This window comes from Phyllostomus hastatus, unplaced genomic scaffold, assembly GCF_019186645.2.
Source record: "Phyllostomus hastatus isolate PE091 unplaced genomic scaffold, TTU_PhHast_1.1 phas_contig_40, whole genome shotgun sequence".
Classification (NCBI taxonomy): domain Eukaryota; kingdom Metazoa; phylum Chordata; class Mammalia; order Chiroptera; family Phyllostomidae; genus Phyllostomus; species Phyllostomus hastatus.
This window is the reverse complement of record NW_025333872.1, coordinates 27437409-27457368: the sequence shown is the minus strand read 5'-3', so window position 1 is coordinate 27457368 and position 19960 is coordinate 27437409. Positions and strand designations below refer to the sequence as shown.

Genomic DNA, 19960 nt, shown 5'->3' with positions numbered 1-19960 from the left:
CCCAAAAGGTTTCCCTCCCTGCCCTTTAGGTTCTTGTGTGGCACACTCGGACAGAGAAGGTTAATCTGGCCAACGAGCCCAAGTACCACCTGGACACAGTGAAGATTGAGGTATAAATGGAGGCAGCAATGGATGCAGTCTGTGTGGCCAGGGGATATAGAAGAGGACGTTTTGAAGGTTAGGCTACAGAGCATTCAGGTATTATTCATTTCACTTCAGTACAACAGCCTTTATTGACACCTGATGGACATCTGGTTAAACAGAGCTCGTCAGTTAACATAAGCTAATCGGATGGTATAAAATGTGTTTGTCTCCGTTTGTGTTACATGTTTCCTCTATAACTAAACTGGAAGATCTTTGCACAGCACAGCTAATGACACTGCAGGTACCATTCTGAGTATCTTACATACTTTTCTTTTTTCCCCATTTGGCCTTATTAGAACTGAACAGGTTTTAGAAACAGATGACAAGTATTTTGTCAATTAAATTTTGTCCCCAATTCCTGACTCCACAACATTTAAGTAATTTATGTAAGGTTGGTGGCAGCACACATTGTAGGAAATAAAACCCACAAATAAAAGGTTTGTGGATTCATCTATTTAATATAGGGATAGAACATTTGTCAATACTAGGCACCATAAAATGTAAACACAATTACTGTCATAAACCTGGATATACCTTCAAGGATTTAAAGTGGCTTTGTTTAGTTACCCTGTTCGCATAGAGTGCAGAGAAAGGTCTTCATGCTAGCACTATGTACAATATGAGATCCAAATTACAAGAGAGGCAGACAGAATTTGAATTCTTTAAATATTCATTAAACTAAGTTTTACAGTAACATCCAGGTTTATCTTCCTTTCACTAACCACGTTCCCTGTTAAGCACATCATAACAACAGCACAGTGAAGTGAATGATGGAATAAAAGAATTTTGATACACTAGAAAACAGTGCTCAGTGATACATTTACATTCTATTTATATGATTAAACATCTGATCATACAGTACCTTCCTACGAGATTACTGGCTAATTTGGGGGTGGGGTTTATACTGTTAGATGTATTACTAACATGATAACTATTTCCCTTATATGCAAACATTAGAGCTATAATTTTATTAAGAGTAAAACTGATTTTGCAAGTTGACTGAGCAGCTTCTCAAATAATATGGTTTATGAAGTTATGGGAAATATGAGCAAAGCTGCCCTGGACATAAAAGTTTCTCAACCTGCTTTTCGCCACATCAAATTTCAGCAGTACAAACCAACACAGTCAATCAGATGATTCTTAATGTGAACCAATGGGGAAAAAGAAAAAATATGTATATACAGGAACAAACAGGGGTACTGGATGCATTCAGCAAGGAATGTCAGGTGGTAGTTCTGGATGAAACGCACGTTGCAGTCTTCATTTCCACAGCTGTGTGCTGAGAGTCTGACCCGACGAGCTCCCAGACCACCCCGCTGTGGTGCTGGGGGGCTGGCCGAAACCCACCGCAGCATTCGCACTGCCGACGCTCATGCCAGCCATCTGCTGATTCATCTGGGAAACATATAAATGGCTTAGTTTAAGAAGCTTACTTCATTTTTTTTAATTGTTCAATTAGAGTTGTCCCCAAGCTTACTTCGCTTTTTTGTTTTTTTTTAGCCGCAGTTAGGGTAACTACTCAAATGTCTATTTTAGTAGAAGCAGACAACACAATTATTTCTTTGCAGAAAACAAACAGCTACTATTCCCTTCCTGTTCTTTATTTCCTTCCAACTTTTAGCACTGTCCATAAAGTGCACTCCAACATATTTGTTCATTTTCTATACTCAATTCCTTGTCCCTCAAGGATTAACCACAACTGAAAAGTGCCAAAGCAATCTTCGCAATTGTATCTGGGTGTATGGTTGAGTCCACTATTCTAAATTTCAACTGTACTAGTGCTTTAACTACTGAAGACTGGAAATTTTAGAAAGTAAAATACTCCAAAATTATAAATTGTGTATCACAGCTATTCTGCCTTCATCAAAATCTTAAATGGCTCTATATACTTTCTATATATTAAAGGTCAGAAAGGATACATTTTTCTTTCACTTGGCTAACCATAAACATCTGAAGTTTTCATTCTATAATAATAAGGTATAAGACTTCATACATTTTTCTTTCAGACTGAAGTCATGTATGTGTATTGTATGTATATAAGCATCTCAACCCTTTCCCTGTGGTTCTTTTACCTCTAAGATTGATAACAGGTTACAGAAAGGCAAGAGGACTGACTATAAAGTGCAGAGTAGATTCAAAACCTATGCACAGGGTTCAATTGTATTCTTAATAAAGTTTAAAGTTGCAATTTTTTAGATACTAGTGTTAATCACATCACTAGTGAGACATGTGTCTGCAGGGACAGATCACTTCTGATACCTACGAAAGGATGTTTTAACCACCCTCTCACTGGCCAATAGAACCCACAGGTAACTCCTTACAGGTTGATCCAGCACCTTAACCTCAGCTGGCTGTGGTTCAGCATTTTGGCTACAGAAAGCTTTTACTGCCATTTGGTCCTTATAATCTTTGAGATTCCTAGAGAGTACAGACCAATGGAATACAAGATATTACTTTAAATAGTGATAGTAAAAAATAATTTGGAGCATTCATGAGATATGCAGTGATTTTGCTAATATTGGTTAGAAATCACTACAGATGATTCCTTGAGTGCTCTCGAGGTAGAACAGCTGAGCAGGAGCCAAGGTCATGAAAATGCTGCAGAAACAGCAAATAGCAAGTGTAAAGGGAAGAAGAGCAGGACCATGAACCTAAGTCTGAAGACCTTCCTATGGGGCCAGAGAAAAGTTAGAAGACAGCACCTAAAATAGAAGTGGGCTTCAAGGAGGTTGTACTAATGTGTCCTCTTGTAGCTCTAAACTAACTGAGGTAGAAACAGGATAATGCAGATTGGTTCATATCTTACAGGAATCCTTGAACTAGTGGGTACTTTCTAAAAGTATAAACCTAATTATAGGATAAGTAAAAGGAAACAGAACTTTACAAAGGTTTTTGAACAAAAAGATTTTTTTATAAATCCATGAACCTTAGCCACATGACTTGGTGACCTGCCTAGACCCCTCACAAAGCAGTGCTGTAAGAAAGACTATGAGACTGGGGTACTTTGTGAAAGCTGCCCCAACCTCCTGCCCCCCAAATTAGTGAAGACAGGTTGGGTGGTCTAAGCAGACTATAGAAACATGCCACCCGGGAGCTGGATTAACACTTGCTGCTAATTTCAAAGATGGCAGACAGTCTCTTAAAATGCCCAAGATAATTTCTAGCTGTCACAACTAGATTAGGGATATGCACCATTAACATTATAACCTGAAATGACAAAATGCTCAACACTTCTTTACAGAATACTCTGAACACAGGGGACGATGACAGGTGATTTGTCTGATATAACTTCATTATCCCTACTCAATTCTTTCTGCTGTGTACACTGTTAGATTTAAATGTGAACAAAACCATTCAGAATGTAACCTTGTTTCTCTGACTTTGGGTAAATTGGGGAGCAGAGGGCCCTTACCTGCGACAGGCTCCACTGGGGTGGCTGGGCTTGTGGCAGGCCGAACTTACTCTGGGGCGCACCCATCTGTCCCACCATTCCACCTTGGGGGGCAATCACATTCTGCGGCAGTGGCACCACACCAGTTTGTGCACTTCCCACAAACCCATTGGATATGGGCATGCCCACCATCATGCTTGCACTCTGTCCCATCACATTTCCTATGAGGCCAGGGGCTGCAGGCACAGGTACGCCCATTGACGGAAAACCTTGAAATGCAGTTGGTGCTTGTGAGGTAAATGGTATATTTGTGGGTCCCATAAATACACCTGCATCATAGGAACCATGAAAAAAGAAAATGAATCACAAGAACAGACCTATTGTACACAGCTGCATTCACCTCTATGATTGCACAGCAAAATTTTACTTTGGGTTTGGCTGCTCCTATTGTTCAGACCAACTCACACCCTACTATCTCAGAGTTAATTAGTTCCAGAACGCACATAAATCCATTATGAACCTGAGCACTTTTAATCAGAATAAATAAATCTGGTAATAGTATATGTTATAATAAAATATCCACTGTGAGTGAAGACCAACTGCATCGCATGAGAGGCTGCGCCATTTCTGCTGACTTGCACCACTGGTCTCCACCCCCAGACACTCCAGGGAGAGTTCTCTGTGTCTGGCTTTAAGGCAAACAGGATGTCAAATTTCAGTTCAGATAATGAACTGAAATAATGATTTTAAGAGAGAGTCTGACAGATTTCAACTATGTAAACAACAAATTTTACCATGCTAGTATTTCATTATACTTATTTTTAAAATTTCAAACCTTTTTTGGAATTCAGGTGATAATTCAGACTGCTTATTATTTACTTGCAGAGAAGATACCATACTGTACACAGTTATAGACTTCATGCAAATCAAACTGACATAATTCTTCAAAGATAATCCATGTCCTCCTAGAAGCTTGTGAAACAGTATTTTAAGTGATATGTGAACAGCTTGTTAATTCTAAATGAATAAAGTTTTGTGAATCCTGTACCTGCTTTTTAATTCTAATAATTCATTTAGTTCTGTAGTTCTGTAAATTGCAACAAAGCACCCATTACACAAAAAAATGGGAAAGAAATATAACTGATACTATTATAACCACAAAGGATATACTTCTAGCAATGTTACTGCGTTCCCTGAAAGCAGAGTCAGAGCGCATTACCAGGAGTGCTCTGCTGCTGAATGGTCCCCGCACCATACAGAGATAAAATGGAGTCTTTGGAAAGTTGTTTCTTTGCCACTTCTTCTGACTTTGTTGTTTGGTCAGTGAAGAGATCCAGATCCCCAGATGGTACTGTAGACACAGTGGCAGCTGCTGGTACAGAGGACGTCCCCTGAGACAAACACCAAAACATGTTGCTGAATTCTCCATACTAAAACATGGGTCATTCATTGCTTCAAAACCAAGTATAGTTATGAAATTAGAAATTCACAAGTTGTAGAAGGTAAAAGAGAGACATTAAAGTTCACTCACAGCCCACACGAAAACACCTAGGATAAAGGTACAATGTTTCTTATTTTGAATGTATTAATGAAGAAGAGGTAGACCAAAACTGCTTCATAATAAGTTGTGTTTACCTGCTAGACTGATGCTGATTCTTGTAGCATGTCCTGACCACAATGGGTTCAGCAGCAGGTAGGGGTAGGTGGCTGCTGTGTGAGCACTACCATTCCTCAGCAACTACTGCTTCAAGGAGCTGGTGTCCCTTGGAATAAAGAACACCTATACTATTACAGAAGACTGTAAGAGGGCGCTGCAAAGGCTGGTTCTGTCTTCTTTTTAAAAGAAGCTTTTCAAAAGCTGCACTGTGATATTCTTATAAAACTAATCTAGATCAGTTTTAACCACACCTTAGAATGCTTCTCGTCTTTCCAGAAATGAAGTACAGCAGAACCAGTGAAGTACTTGCTTTCCAGAAAACAAGAAGTACTTTAACCACCTGTCCTGTCAAGCCAGATCTCGTATTCCACTTACGGACAGGGGCAAACAAACCTAAACCCAAATAAACATGTGGATATTTACTACAAAACTAAAATTTCACTTAATGTCCTCAACCTTGCACATGGTGTCATCCAATCACAACTGATAACCTAAGTTTAACAATCTCTGTAGTCATTAATTTTCAATCACATTCACATTTGTTTATATGGAATTGTTTTAGATATGAAGAGTTTCAAAGAATTCTATGAAGACTAGTAAAAACTGAGTATGTCTTCTCAAAGTATAGAATAAGGTGAGTAGCAAATAGAAGTTAAAAATCATGTATATGATTTACCTTGAATTTTTTAAAAATCCAAACATTTAACATCTTTGCCAAAAAAAGCCTTATAATAAATCACCATTCAAGCATTATACTTACAAACTAACTTAGGCAGAGTAATATTTTGAATCTATTATGACTAATTAAGTAAGAAGTTTTAGTTAGAAAAATCCACTTAACTTTGCAAAAGATCTGAAATGTGTAAAGTTGGACACAATGGAATACCAAATATAACAAATGCACCTGAACTACCAACGAAGAAGCAAAGACCCCAGAAGCTAAGAGCGTGGGCTCTGGGGCTGCCTGCCAGATTAGAGCCCACATTTACTGCAATTACTGCACCATCATTCATTCATTTAATGCCCACTGCCCGTCTACTGTAAAATGGGATAACAACATCACCCTCCTTAAAGAGTTGTTTGATGACCACAAGATGTGCTTTGCACAATGGCGGGGATAAGCACACAGTATTTACTTTTAGTATTGTTAGATAACAAAGCAGCCACCTCACCAAGTCATCTTCTCATCATGTGTAGTTTCTGTTCAATCCAAGAACCTGCTCAAACATTCTGAGTTCTATTCCCTGTGAAGGAGTTACATTACTTCAGTCTCCCACTAGAGCAGCCTAACCAATACTCGCATGCTTTAAACAAGGGTATTTCTTTCGACAAAGGTAATGTAGAGCATCTACCTCAACGTGGACATAGTCTTAAAATGGCCAAACCAAACTGCATGGCTAATGAGCACTCAAATGACCATTTATTATTTCTGGTGCCCCCTTTACCAGCAGTACAACTTCAGGATAAAATTTTTGCCTGTTATTTTTCACTTCGAGAGGCTGCAGGACCCCTGAGCAAAGGCTCTCTGACTGACTGGAATTCCCAGGGCTGAACCAAGGACAGGTCACAGTACTTGTGCAGGTCCAGACACTGTTGGTGTATATACATTACAGATAGGAAAGGACAGGGGTGGCCTCTGTATGTCACCTTCGGGGACTGGAACAATTCCCTTCAACCCCCAGTACACATGTACACTCTGGGAAGCACCTCCAGTCCCCTTAGGGGAGACTACGCAGCCAGACAAGTAAGGCAATCTATGTCATATTCACATGAGAGGGAAAATGTTTTACTAGAATTTGTGCTATGCTCAGAAAATAAAATCAGGAGTGAAAGAATACAGGATCCAGAGGGCAGCTGACCCTTGTACAACAGGTTTAAACTGTCCTGGTAAACTTATACACAGATTTTTTTTTTTTCAGTAAATACAGTACTGCTACTGTTTTTTTCTTACAATTTTCTTACTTTTTTTCCTCTAGTTTATTCTATTGTAAGAATACAGTATATAATACGTACATACAAAATATGTGTTGACTGTTATCAGTAAGGCTTCCAGTCAACGGTAAGATATAAATGTTTTGGGGAGTCAAAAGTTATATGCAGACTTCTGACTGCTCGGAGTTGGTGCTCCTAGCCCCCCATTGTTCAGTGGTCAACAGTAATTCCTACTGGTGTCCAATCAATTCCATGTGATAAAACCCCACCAAAAATAGTAAATTATGTATTACCAGTTTATGCATAAAAGGTATACTTTAACCCACCTACCCCCATTTCAAAGACATTATTTTGAAAATATGTCTGGATTTGGATCTTTACTGTTCACCAAATATTTTATAGGGCTCAATAAAACAGGCACAATTTTGGTTCAAAATCAATGTCTGAAAAAAAAGAATTACGTGTGATTAAAAGTATTAGCCCTGATGTGCTACCAGTTAGTGATGCAGAGTGCCCAAAGCATGGAGGCCAGACCAACCCCTCACGACAGCAGAAGCTATCCACACACACTCTCATCGTGGCTCTACTTATACTTAGCAGTTAAATGAAGTCTGCAGGGTCCCCCTTGCTGCTTTGATACTGAACAGAATACCTGAGGTACATGGAAGCCTCAGATGTGGATCTAATTCTTCAAGCAGTTGCAAAGCAACTCTCATGCCCCCGTAGAATCTAAAGAAGTCTAGCAGATAAAGCAACCTCACTAGAATGCTTGACCAAAAGAAGTTGCTTTTCAAACTCAGACTGTCAAATATCTTAAATACTTTTTTCTAAAGCCACATTAGCATTAGACAATTTTTTATCACATGCATACCCAAACCTGCACTAATTCACAAAGTAATTAATGTCAACTGAAACATCAATAGCAACACTTAGTCCCTCTTTCTATGTGGTGGGGGGTGGGGGAGGGGGCTCAGCCATAAAATAAAGTTCTTTTCTGAAAATAAACATTAATGCTGAACATGATTTTGATAACAATGCATTTAAACTAATATTCCTAAGAAATCCATGTGCTCAATTCTGGTAGTAGTTATACAATGACTGCCATAACAATAAACATGTATAACAAAAATATATGTAAGTAGTCTTTTCAGTAAGACCTAACTTCTTTCATATTAAAACCTTCCATCTAAACAATTCCAATTTGGTTCAGTTTTTCTAGAGAAAAGGAAGTATTTTACCTCAGAAATTATGCTGCACTGAAACAAACTGGTTATTTGTAAAGTATAAATTTAAAATAGAACCTTAAAATTTTCTGCTTAAGAGTAATCCATATTCCTCCAAGTTAATATTTCACCTTTAAGAAAGACAAATACCGTATGGCTGCATGGTATCACTCATATGTGTAGGGCTGGAGGAAATACAGGGGCTTGGAAAACCTTTCAGGGCACAAATAAAAAACAGGGCACACACCTTCAGCTGAGGTAAGGTCTGAGGATCTAAAGTGCAACATAACATGGTGACTACAGTTGACTACCGTATTTTGCCATGTCTAATGTGCTCCTGTGTCTATGTGCTCCCATGTACAATGGCGCACCCATGTTTTTGGTCCAAACTTTCAGGAAAAAAAATCTTTCATTTTAATTTTTCAAATCAATTATGTATTTACTTATATTCAGATACTTGTTTTTGTATTGTAAAGAAATTTTAGCATTTATTTTTTAACATATTATGGTACATTTTTATGTAACAAATAATTACAAAATATAATACATACAGGGCACAAGAAACTTTATGCACCAGTAACAAATTCACAATATTTACATGTGGAATTAGTACTACCTATGTATAATGCACATCCTTATTTTTCCCTAAAAAATTTGGGCAAAAAAGTGCGCATTATACATGGCAAAATACCATATACTTATTGTATAACTGAAATTTGCTGGGAGTAGAACTTCTGTTCTCACGTCCCCCCAAAAAGTAAAAATGTACAATGTATATATATATCAAATCATTACGTTTTACATTTAAAATATATAATTTTGCCAGTCACATCTCAATAAAGCTGAAGTAGTATTTAAAGTATTAAACAATTCGTAATTTAAAAAAAAGGAATATAGGCAAATAAAGAAACTGCAATGTAATAATCAGAAGGCAATTCAAAATTCCTTTACCTAAAAATCCTGATCATTAATGTTATACTCTAAATAGCTTTTAAAAATCACTAAAATAAAAAAGGTTTTAAGGCTAATTTAAAACAATTTATCTTCATAATAAAGAATATGAATGCTGAACTGTCCAGAATTTCTTATTCCTAGTTTCCCTGCAACCAGACGTAAACACTACTTGGGGATGGCTCAGTAGAGCAGAAGGAGAGAACTACCGGCCTCCAGTCTATTGTTACACACTCACAGTTTATAAACTCTGAGGTAAGTGACCCTGTTGTCCCAGGAAAGGCTGGAATAGTCTGATTTTTCCCACTTGTTCACTGTAAACACTGCTGTTTCCTAAAGCAAAAGTTAGCAAAGTGAGTATTTAGGCAGTGAGTATTTAGGCTTTGTGGGTCATATGGTGTCTGTTCTAACTATTCAACTTGTGTTTTTAGTGTGAAAGCAGCCACAGATGATATGTACATGATGGGAGTGGTTGTGTTCCAATAAAACTTTATTTGCCAACAAGCATCAGGCTTAGTTTGTCAACACATGGTCTAAAGAACAGGAGGCTTTCAAATCAGCGACTCCTCAGAAACAATTCTTTCAAAATTGAAGTTTCAGAATCTTCAGAAAGGAAATAAGCAGTGAGTATGTGAAACCATATTCTTACCACATACCTGAGCTGGGGACATGACAGTTGCAGGTAAGGGATTCGAAATCATTGGTCCAAAGATGTCCAGATCATCATTCAGAGCTGGCACTGTGGTGGTGTTCCCATTGGCCACTGGTGCCTCGGCAGGACCATCTGAGAAGAACAAATTCTTGTCTTAAAATAGAATCTCTTAATACCTGAAACATGGCATTATTTTAAAAATATATGGCTAAAAAAAAGAACAGTTCAAAATGTTGACACTCTTCCTCAAAAAAACCATTTCCAGTTTTGCTTATTCGTCCAGAAATAATTTTTACCCATATTTTATACTCACTCTGTACATCCAAATAGACTGTGTGTGTGTGTGTGTGTGTACCTTATCTGCCCAGCACTGTTCTGACTACTTTGCATATGTTAATTCATTTAATACCCCAAACCTCATGAGACACTACTTTTGAGTTGACTGGCCGGCTACACTGGGATCTGATACCACATTCTTACAATGCCTCTTCAGAAATATATGTGAGTGTGTTTTGGATATCACTCCATATCGTCAATACCTAATTTGGAAATAAATGTTGATGATTTGAAATGTTGACTTTTAAAGTTACTATAAGGGAAAAAAACTGGTTGGATGGAGGGGGGGAGAGGAGGGGAGGGAGAAGGGAGGGAGGAAGGGAAATAAAACACTATTGATTCTACATAAGTATCCATAAACTCTGAAACAAACCCTTTCTTTATTCAAGGACAGCCACTTCCATGGTGGCAGTACCAAGCCACTGAACTGTACTGGGAAAGGAACTCTGGTGGGGTGTCAACACCCTGTTATCAGCTTCCTGCTCACCCTATCATTCAAAAAATCTTTTTAAATATCTCCTTTTTACATTAGTGTGGAAAGTGTAAGGGTTGAAGTTGGAGTGGAGTGAGGTGGTGTGTGCAAGCACTGTATTCCAGGACATGGAACATCTCCCACGGGTCAGTTTTTTGTGGTCATAGCCAACAGTTCAGAGGATTACAACTCCAATCTCTGGGATTTACATACATCCCAATTGAGCTTCTGTTTTAACACTTTGCAATCTTATTTGATCTGCCTTTGATATATCATACACTTGTCAAAAGGCAAATCAGTCATCTTTTCAAAGTTCTTCAATACTGAGTGAGATGTCTTGCAAAGAACAGGTATGTAAATATTTGACAAAAATAATGGAAGGGCTATCACGTCCTGGGTATTTCTTCTACAACCCAGAGAAACTCATGGGTTTCTTCTCTTTTTTGAAGTAGAAATATAGAAATCGGTATCATTTATCCTATTTGAAGCTTCAGAGAATCACAAATTATTAATTTCAATGAATAAAATGTCACAAAGTATTTTTTACTACTTAGCCTATAAAAGAGTGTGTGAAACCCACAAAAGGTTTGGGAGAGATCAACTGCAAATATTTTCCAGTCATTTTCAGTGATATGACATTATCAGAATCATATATATTACCCATGCACTATGGACAAATGAAGGTTGAAGCAGTAAAGCAATGCACAGATTATTACTAATTTACAACATATAGAATTTTAAGCCAAGATACAAGTTATGACACAAAAGCATTCAAATTACATATATGAAAGTATTTTTTTCATTGCTAATTCTTTTCAAATGGAAACATTCATTTTAAGTTAGGCCTCTTTGAAGATCTATTTTATGTTTTTCAATCCATTCCACATTCCACCTACATGAAGTATATAGTACATCATGTAAATATAAACCAGAAATAAAATATTTTAAAAGGACAAGATCTTTCAGATTAAAAACACAACTAAAGGACCATCTTTATGGTATCACAACAGCTCAGGAAAATAAACACAACCCAGGGACATGTAAGCCACTGGTGCTCTGACCCATAAACTCTAGAGGAAGCGACAGGGAAACACCCACATCAGAGACACGTTTAATTCAGTAATGGAAACATGCCTATATTATGTATCTGCAATTTCTACTCACAAACAGAAGCACATGCCCTCCCCCAAACAAAGTACAACCAAGAAGAACCAAAGTAAAAAAAAAAAGACAAAGCTAACAAGTCATCATTTCTGGTTTTACAGTTAAATTACTTTGCTTTTTCAAGTAATAACAAATACTAACAATTAGGACAAATTTATGGAAAAATCCTTAAACATAAGAAAATACTATTACTTTTTTCCCTTGGTGAATTAAGAAAATAGTATCAATTCATTTTTACTATCATGTCCATCTAGCCAAAACAGTGGTTGGCCATAGATGCACGGTGTGAGAACCAAGGTTGCTCTAACACAGCACATGATCTGTTTTTATTACTTTTATACTCTGCATCTTTTAAAGACTGTAAGTGTTCTAAGTAGTACATCATACTCCACTAAGAATATTAATTTATTTATACTTTCAAACCTAAACCCTATCTAGTAGTAAATTATCTAATCTGTAAAAACATGGAGCACTTAATTTGGCTTTTGAAGTCATATTTTACCCTTCACACCCTTTAGGATCACACGCGTAACTCGTAAAAATAGCAGCCAACATATAGTATAGTGTTTGTTTTATACGAGGCTCGAAAAAATACAAATACACACATAAACACATATGCATTTGTTTAATCTTTATAAGAATGCTATGAGAGAGGTACTATCTTCATTTACAGATGGAACAAAAAGTTAAATTTGTCTAATGTCACAGAACTGCAGCAAAGTCTTAGGTTGTAATCTTACTCAGTTTTTACTCTGAAAGCAACACATTCTTGTAAAAGATGCAAACCAGGCAAAAATGAGTAAGACTTCCCTACCCTGAATGATGGTGATGGATGGTTGTACAACAATGTGAATGTAGTTAATGTTACTGAACTGTACTCTTGAAACTGGTTAAAATCTTTAATTTATGTGTATCTCGCCACAAAAAAATGGCCCTTACCATACATTTTCTAGGCTTCACACATATGCTTATAAACATACTTAAAACAATGTATGTACAACAATATAAACATGGTTTTCTTTAAATGGAATTGTCTATGGAGGTGGGGATGGATTGCATTCTGTGATATTGTATGGACCTATTCAATAAGTGATTTATTCAATCATTCACTTCTGAGGGCATTTAGGTGGGCTACAGACTTTCATCATTACAGAAACAGAATGGTAAATACCCACAGTTCTTAATATAAAACTTACACAGCTCACTTCCTTCCCTCAAGGTAACATGACTTCTGTATCTACCACTGCACTGTAAATAGCTCCATTTTCACATTCCATTTAAAAATTTTTTTAACTGGCCTTTTAAGTCTCAAAAAGGCATTCCGCACAAACAACACACTTGGACTGTCTTGCAACCACCTACTTCAATTAGCGGAGCTGCCATGAAAGTTAACTCACAATGTAAGTCCAAGCAACTTTGGAATCCTTCAGAATGAGCAACAGTGATTGCTGTGACAAGGCTGTCACTATTTTTGACTGGGGAAAATTTTCTCTTAGCTCCAAAAATACAAGAACTTTCTTCCAGGCCTGACCAACATTTCCTTCTGTACAAGCCTTGTGATGGACACAGGTGACTCCTCCACTCTCACACCTACAACATGCCTTACCCAGCTCTCTTCGATCCATGACCCCCCAATATGATAGATTTCACTCTCATCAATTTTCATTGTTACCACAAAAGCTATGCAGTCACAGAACTGTTGAAAAACAAACATTAAACCTGAATGAAAACTCAGCCTTGCCAAATCAGTAAAGACAAGTTTCCAATGGGCTTTCCTAACAGATTTCAATGTCTGCTAACTTGACTCACACTACATTTGGCTTGCTACACACATTCTTTAAAAAAGATTGTTTCAATTCCTTTTGATGGTTGTGCTTTTGAGTTTTGGTATGTAAAAAGGACAGTTAAACCCTAGGGGGGTGGCTCAGTTGTTTGGAGCATCGTCCCATACACTGAAAGGTCATGGATTCAACCCCCAGTAGGGCACATACCTAGAGCACATACCTAGGTCAGGTTCAGTCTTGGTTGGGGCACATACAGGGGGTAACCAATCGATGCTTCTCTCTTATGTCAATGCTTCTGTCTCTCTCACCACCCTCTCCCTCCCTTCCTCTCTCTCTCAAATCAATAAACTATCCTTGGGTGAGGAATTTAAAAAAAATTAAAAGGAACAGTTAAAGACTAGTTATCATCATCATCATCATCATCATCATCATAAACATGTTTCCTGGATGTTTCCATAGAATGTTTGCAGGTTATCATTTTGTCTCCATGAAATATGGAAAGGGCATCTCTTTCCATTATCTCCAGTTACAGAAACCAAGGCACAGAGAGATTAAACACCTGCTCAGTGTCACTTCCCCAGTTCAGTGCCGAAAAACATGCACTAGAACAGTCTTCTGACCTCTAGACCAGTGAGTGCTCGTTCCCTTAAACCACATTTCATCAAAAGTCATGTGTTTACAACAGAACTTAATAAAAAAGAAATCACTGAAAATTCTGAAAATGAAAAGCAACTTTTAAATAGTTTATAATTATTTGTACTAAGTTAGAGAAGCAGCAACAGAAACAGTTCAAAAACCATTCAGCTCCACACTCATAGTTTCTCATGTCTCCCCACTCCACTCTCCTCCTGCCAAGCCCTGTACCTTCTCACTTTATAGGGAGGGAACAGGTGGGCGTGGTCATCACTGAGCTGACTGGGCTGAGGGAACCAGCTGTGGCATATTATCAGTTAACAGAGTATTTGCAAATCACTGGGAATTCAATTCATCCTTTTGATACGGAGTCCACTAACTTGCTGATTAAATGAATAAAAGCTCAGAGGCCACAAAGACAACAGAATATCAAGATGGTGAAAACAGTTTCTCAGATATATTTAAAAATTTAGAAAAAATGAAGTTTATTCAAAGTAAATGGCTTAAGTAGTGCAATTTAAGAAAAGTATTTAAACCTGCATGGGTTATGTTTTGTGTGCACAAAATACACATGCATGTACACCCAGATACACAGAAACCTCCTCCAGGGTTGGGGACCTCAGACCAACCCACACAAGGGCTACTATGAGAGAAGGGACACCTGCTCAAACAGTGAGAATTCACCAGACCTGCACCTCAGGGCGGGTATTGTGCTCTGTGCTCAGCTACACACTGGTGGAAGGAGGAGGCAGCAATCTGTTTTAATCAGTATGCAGAAACAGTAGCCAGTGGACAATAAAAATAATGGGAGATCCAGAATACAAGAAAAGCCTAAGGCAAATTGAAGAAATTCAGTTAGGAAGACATCATAAAGAACAATAATGAAGCACAAAGGACCCCTTAAAAAGGCAATGAGCAAACAGAAGAAATCAGGACAATGCAGTAAAATGAAGAAGGAATTTCAGTCTTAAAGACAAGGCATCAAGCCTACGGTTAGTTATTCGCTTGTGGGTAACCATTTTCTATGTTACCTTAAGGTTTCATACTAGTTATTTTATCTGAAAACTGTTTAAAACTGTTTTAAACTGCACATATATCAGAAATTTACAAGAAAAGATTAAAATGTTTTGAGTTAAAGGAAAAAAGTTGTTGAAAGCAGTGCAGCATCTCACATGAACTCACAGCATGCCCAGCGTGCGTTTACTGGCCTATTTCACATCATGATGTTGACAGATGCTTTAAAAGGAGGTAACATTTCAAACAGGACAAAGTCATGAAGACCAGTCTCTACCATCAAGAAATCCTTAATATGAGTGAGACTACTGATTCTCTTAACTATGACTATCCCATAACTCATCTGATACCAAAATCCAAATGAGTGAAAGTAAACAAAGTATTTATAACAACATTTACTGTCTTCTTGTTCCCTTCCAAGTGCCTTTCAACGGTAATTTATAAACTAAAGGAAAATAATATAATAACACTTTGCATTTTAGTAACACACTTTTGACACTAATATTTTTATTTTTTCTATTGCCAGGTACTCTGATCAGATATAAAGCATCTCAAGTGAATCACCACATTACCTCAGTGAGAGAATGTTTATACAATAAGCCTAAAATTTCAACAGAAGTCTGGTGTTGCACCTGGAAAACATAATTGCTATAACCAGTTTGAGAAACTTTTCCTGGTGCCCCAAAGCACAAGTGGGGTTAAAATAGGTAGTTACCCAACTTCCCTATGAAAGCAGGGTTGACTTCACTACCCACTGCAGCCACAGTAGTTAGCTAGCTGAGCTCCCTCTCAGGCAACAAGTGACTCCTGGGCCCATAAGCCCCAAGCCCTGCACCACTGCCAGTGTCAGCCACATCTGATCAGTCAGACCTGCTGACTCCCTGCTAACCGCCAGAGGCTGCATGCAAAGTGGCAGCCTTCCCACGTGCCTTTACATTTTCATTTTTAGTTTTTAATGACATCTGAACACATTTGGATGGATAGGCATGCCTCAGTGTGCTACTGGCCTCTGTACTACATTAACCATATTTATACCCACAGCCACCTTCACTCCCTCCTATCTTCTCACCAGGAAGAGTACAGCTTAATTTAATGCTGGAGCAAAGCAAAATGCTCAATAAATAACTGAAAAATTGAAACGCTTTCCAAATACAGATTATGAGACGTTTTACTGGTGACAGCGCCATGGTGGAAACAAGTCAGGTGATCCTACTTCAGCTGGGAGAAAAAGTGAAATAATGACACTATTTCTGAAAAGTACCAGTGATCTGGTTACAAAACCCCTCTCTGGTCCTTGCTAACCACCTCATTTAGCACTTGCTGATCCTTCCATCTTGAAAATCTCCTCCCTTTGAGTCTAGGGCCACAGTATCTTGGGAGCCCCTCTGTGGCCACCACTATTGATATCCTGGCTAGCTCCTCCTCCTGTCTGTATAGCCACAGATTCCACAGAACTGCTCCACTCCCACATTACTACTGCTTCCTTCCCAACTGGACTCTCTTCCCTGGTACCTCCACTTCACCAATGACAATGAGGTGGGAATTATCTATCTAAATCAGAAATGTGTCCTCTAGAGTAACTCTGTGACACAGCTTGGTGCATCACTGCTGTCACAGCTGTCACACCAGACATGGGTCAGTCCCCTCTACCAGCTGCCCTGTGGGCCAGAGAACATCTTCCTCTCCTCTCCAGCAGAGTTGTTCCATGTGTGTTGTCACAGCACCTGACCAGTAGTCTGAAGCGGTCTGCTCAGTCAGAGGCAGGTGGGTTTTAAGTCATAACATGCTTTACAAAGGTAAGGCACCAAGAGCTGTATTTACCTGGGAAGTTGCTTATCTTCTCCAACTGTTATTCACTCTAAAGGTGACCTCCATAACACATTAGATTTTACTTGAAATAAGTTTGCACAATACTTTAAAAACCTCATTTGCTCCTCCCTCTGACTTACCAGCAGCAAGAAAATTAACCTTTGAATTAAAGAAAATACAATTTAAACTGGGAATTTTAGTATTATTCCAGATTTCAAACTGAATTCTCATAGCCAATTCTCTTATGTAATCCCGTCTCTTCTCTCAGCAATAATTCTGTCTTCTAGTTTCCAGATTGAAACCTCTTCCCCTGCTTGCACATGCACACTGAGCTGCATTTTCTGGTATTTACTAGAGTTCCGTGAACTCTGCTGGGGCTCAATAAATATTAATTGAATTCATCCTTTACTTGAATGTCAGAGGCATTAGCTGGTCATAGTCTATTTGTACAAACAATAAAAAAATGTCAAAGAGCAGCGTGAGATTTTCTGTATTGCTAATCTAGTTTAAGGCAGATAAGAATATAAGTAAATGGGTGTTATGCTTTTCATTACCGTTTTTGACTGAGTATGAACATTCAGCTTTCAGCATACCCTTGCTACAATGAAAACTGCCAAGTCTAATTCTTCATCGGTAACTACTGATGCATCATCCTAAGAAAGAATGAATTTAAAGTGGGAAGAGCAATGATTAAAAAAGGCTGCTGCTATGAAATGCAGTGATGCTCTTCTTAATGGCAAAAATCTGTCCTCTTAAAGCTTTATAAATTTTCATGTTATTCAAAGAACCCTTTTTATTTTTTACTCCTGAAACCATTTAAAGCTTTTTACCCTAATAAAAATATTACCTGGAATCCCTTCATATCAAAACATAACTTGCTTTATAAATGAAATAAACATCCATATGCATTACCTTGTAAATTCAAGCCACAAACGTCCATCTGAAGCATACTAAAATTTTCAAGCTACAGACCTGTCTTCAAATGCTTACAAAAATATAGGTGCCTGAGAGTTAAGGGGAACTATTTGTTGTTGTTGTTGTTTTTAAATTAATCTTTCTTAATGCTAAATTAGTATTTGGGCTGGCTAAATGACTGAACTGGTCTTCAAAGACGACCTAACCTCTGTTCTGTTCAGGACTCCCTCTCTGAACCTCTCCGTGTAACCCGGCCAGCTGACATGGGGACACCAGTGTGCGTGGGCGCCCCAGTGCTGTGCAGAGGGGCCCTGCAGCACTGTCCATCTTCCAGGAGACATACACATCGACGTACAACTGCTGTATGGAGACTGCTGAGACGTGGTTTAAGGAGTAAACTTCATAGAACTCATTGTTTTAAATATGTGAATTTAAATAAATATAAATCTATCAAATAGTTCTATATCGCTTTATAGCCTCAAAAGACAAGAAATACATAAATATGAAATAAATTGTATAATAAAAATTTCTTTGTAAATGTCTAACAAATAGTGACAGACTAGATTTCTTTGAAGCTGCCCAGTATCCTCAGTTTTTCAGGCAGCTACAAGTCCTCCACAGGCTAAGACCATGTTTTATGACCATGGTTCCCATGCTAACTTACCTCTTACTGATCTCCTCTGACCTGACTGATGTTCAGGTTACAGTCTCAGCCCCGTACGGCATGCAAATCACCATGTTAGGTGTTTCATGTTTATTTACTCATGTATTCTGGCCATCGATCACAGGGGGATTCTTCCATTTCCCAGATAAGATGCTAGGGCCCAAGACAAAATACAGGTACTGTCTCTAAATCCAGTGCTCCTCTTATGACACAAAGCTGCCAGCTATCAATTTGACAAACAGGCCCAATATCTGTTTTGAATGGCACAATGTCATCTGGTAGGCTTAGAGTTTTATTTTCATCACAGCTCAATACAGTGTAACAGCTAAGAACATGGACTTGACTCTGTAATCTACTAGCTGTGTAGCTTTGGGCGACTTAACCTTGTTGTGCCTCAGTTTCTTTATCTGTAAAATGGAAATAATGATAGTTCACCAACCACAAGGCTGCTACAAAGATCTGGTGAATAAAATATCTATAAACACTCAAAACAGTGCCTAGCACACAGTAAGTACTACAAGATAATAATTTGCAACTCACCCTTTCCAACTGCCAAAACCCCATGTAGTACTTCTTGATGGCAAAGCCTACCTCCCACTCTAGAGGTTAAATATTATTTTCCTAGCTTCATTACCACTAGAATGAGGTCATATAATCCAATTCAGGTCAGGGGTACCCTGAGAACTGGGCTGGAAAATTTTCTGGGAAAAGTTCTCTTTCCCAAGAAAAGAAACTTGTAAAGAAAACAACACCCTCTGGATGCAGTCCTGTAACCACAACGTTGTGGTTACAACGTTGAGCTACACCAGCCATTTGCAGACCATGAGGGGACAATTCTAAACATCAAAGCCAGGGCTGTACTGAGGGTGGCAGAATGGGAAGAAGGAAAGAGAAGCATGGCTCCAGACCTTGAAGTTCCAACACTGCGCAGCCGTGAGCCACCTGGCCTCTAGATTTCTCATCTACTAAATGCCTTATGTTTAAGCCACTTTTAGACAATCACAAGTAGCCTCACTCACAGGTCATTTTTTATTCCTTTAAGCACCTAAATATATTGTTTGATGCATTGTCCATCAGAGGTCCTGTGCTGTTTCAGCACTACGAAGAAGTACTCTTTCCCAGAGTCTGGGGTATCATCGAGATCCTGCCCATGCCCCACATGTTTCTGGTGCTAGTAAGTATATGCCTATTTAGCCAGTTCTTTAGCAATATACTCTCC

The 19960-nt window shown here is 38.3% G+C and overlaps 2 protein-coding genes across 4 annotated transcripts in view; one reads left to right on the top strand and one right to left on the bottom strand.

Annotated features, from left to right (window-relative positions):
- B3GAT2 (beta-1,3-glucuronyltransferase 2) overlaps positions 1-168 on the top strand; it is a 69067-nt gene extending 68899 nt beyond the window's left edge. The window contains exon 4 of the mRNA XM_045843204.1: positions 30-168. Coding sequence (XP_045699160.1) covers positions 30-116 — 87 coding nt within the window. The 3' untranslated portion in view covers positions 117-168. The remainder of the gene's footprint in view (positions 1-29) is intronic.
- A 40-nt stretch (positions 169-208) lies between these two features.
- Positions 209-19960, bottom strand: part of SMAP1 (small ArfGAP 1) — a 154583-nt gene continuing 134831 nt past the window's right edge. For all 3 annotated transcript variants that reach the window (XM_045843203.1, XM_045843200.1, XM_045843202.1), the window contains 4 exons: positions 9955-10082; positions 4755-4926; positions 3557-3864; positions 209-1539 (listed from right to left, as the gene is read on the bottom strand). In XM_045843203.1, coding sequence (XP_045699159.1) covers positions 1405-1539; positions 3557-3864; positions 4755-4926; positions 9955-10082 — 743 coding nt within the window. In that variant the 3' untranslated portion in view covers positions 209-1404. The remainder of the gene's footprint in view (positions 1540-3556; positions 3865-4754; positions 4927-9954; positions 10083-19960) is intronic.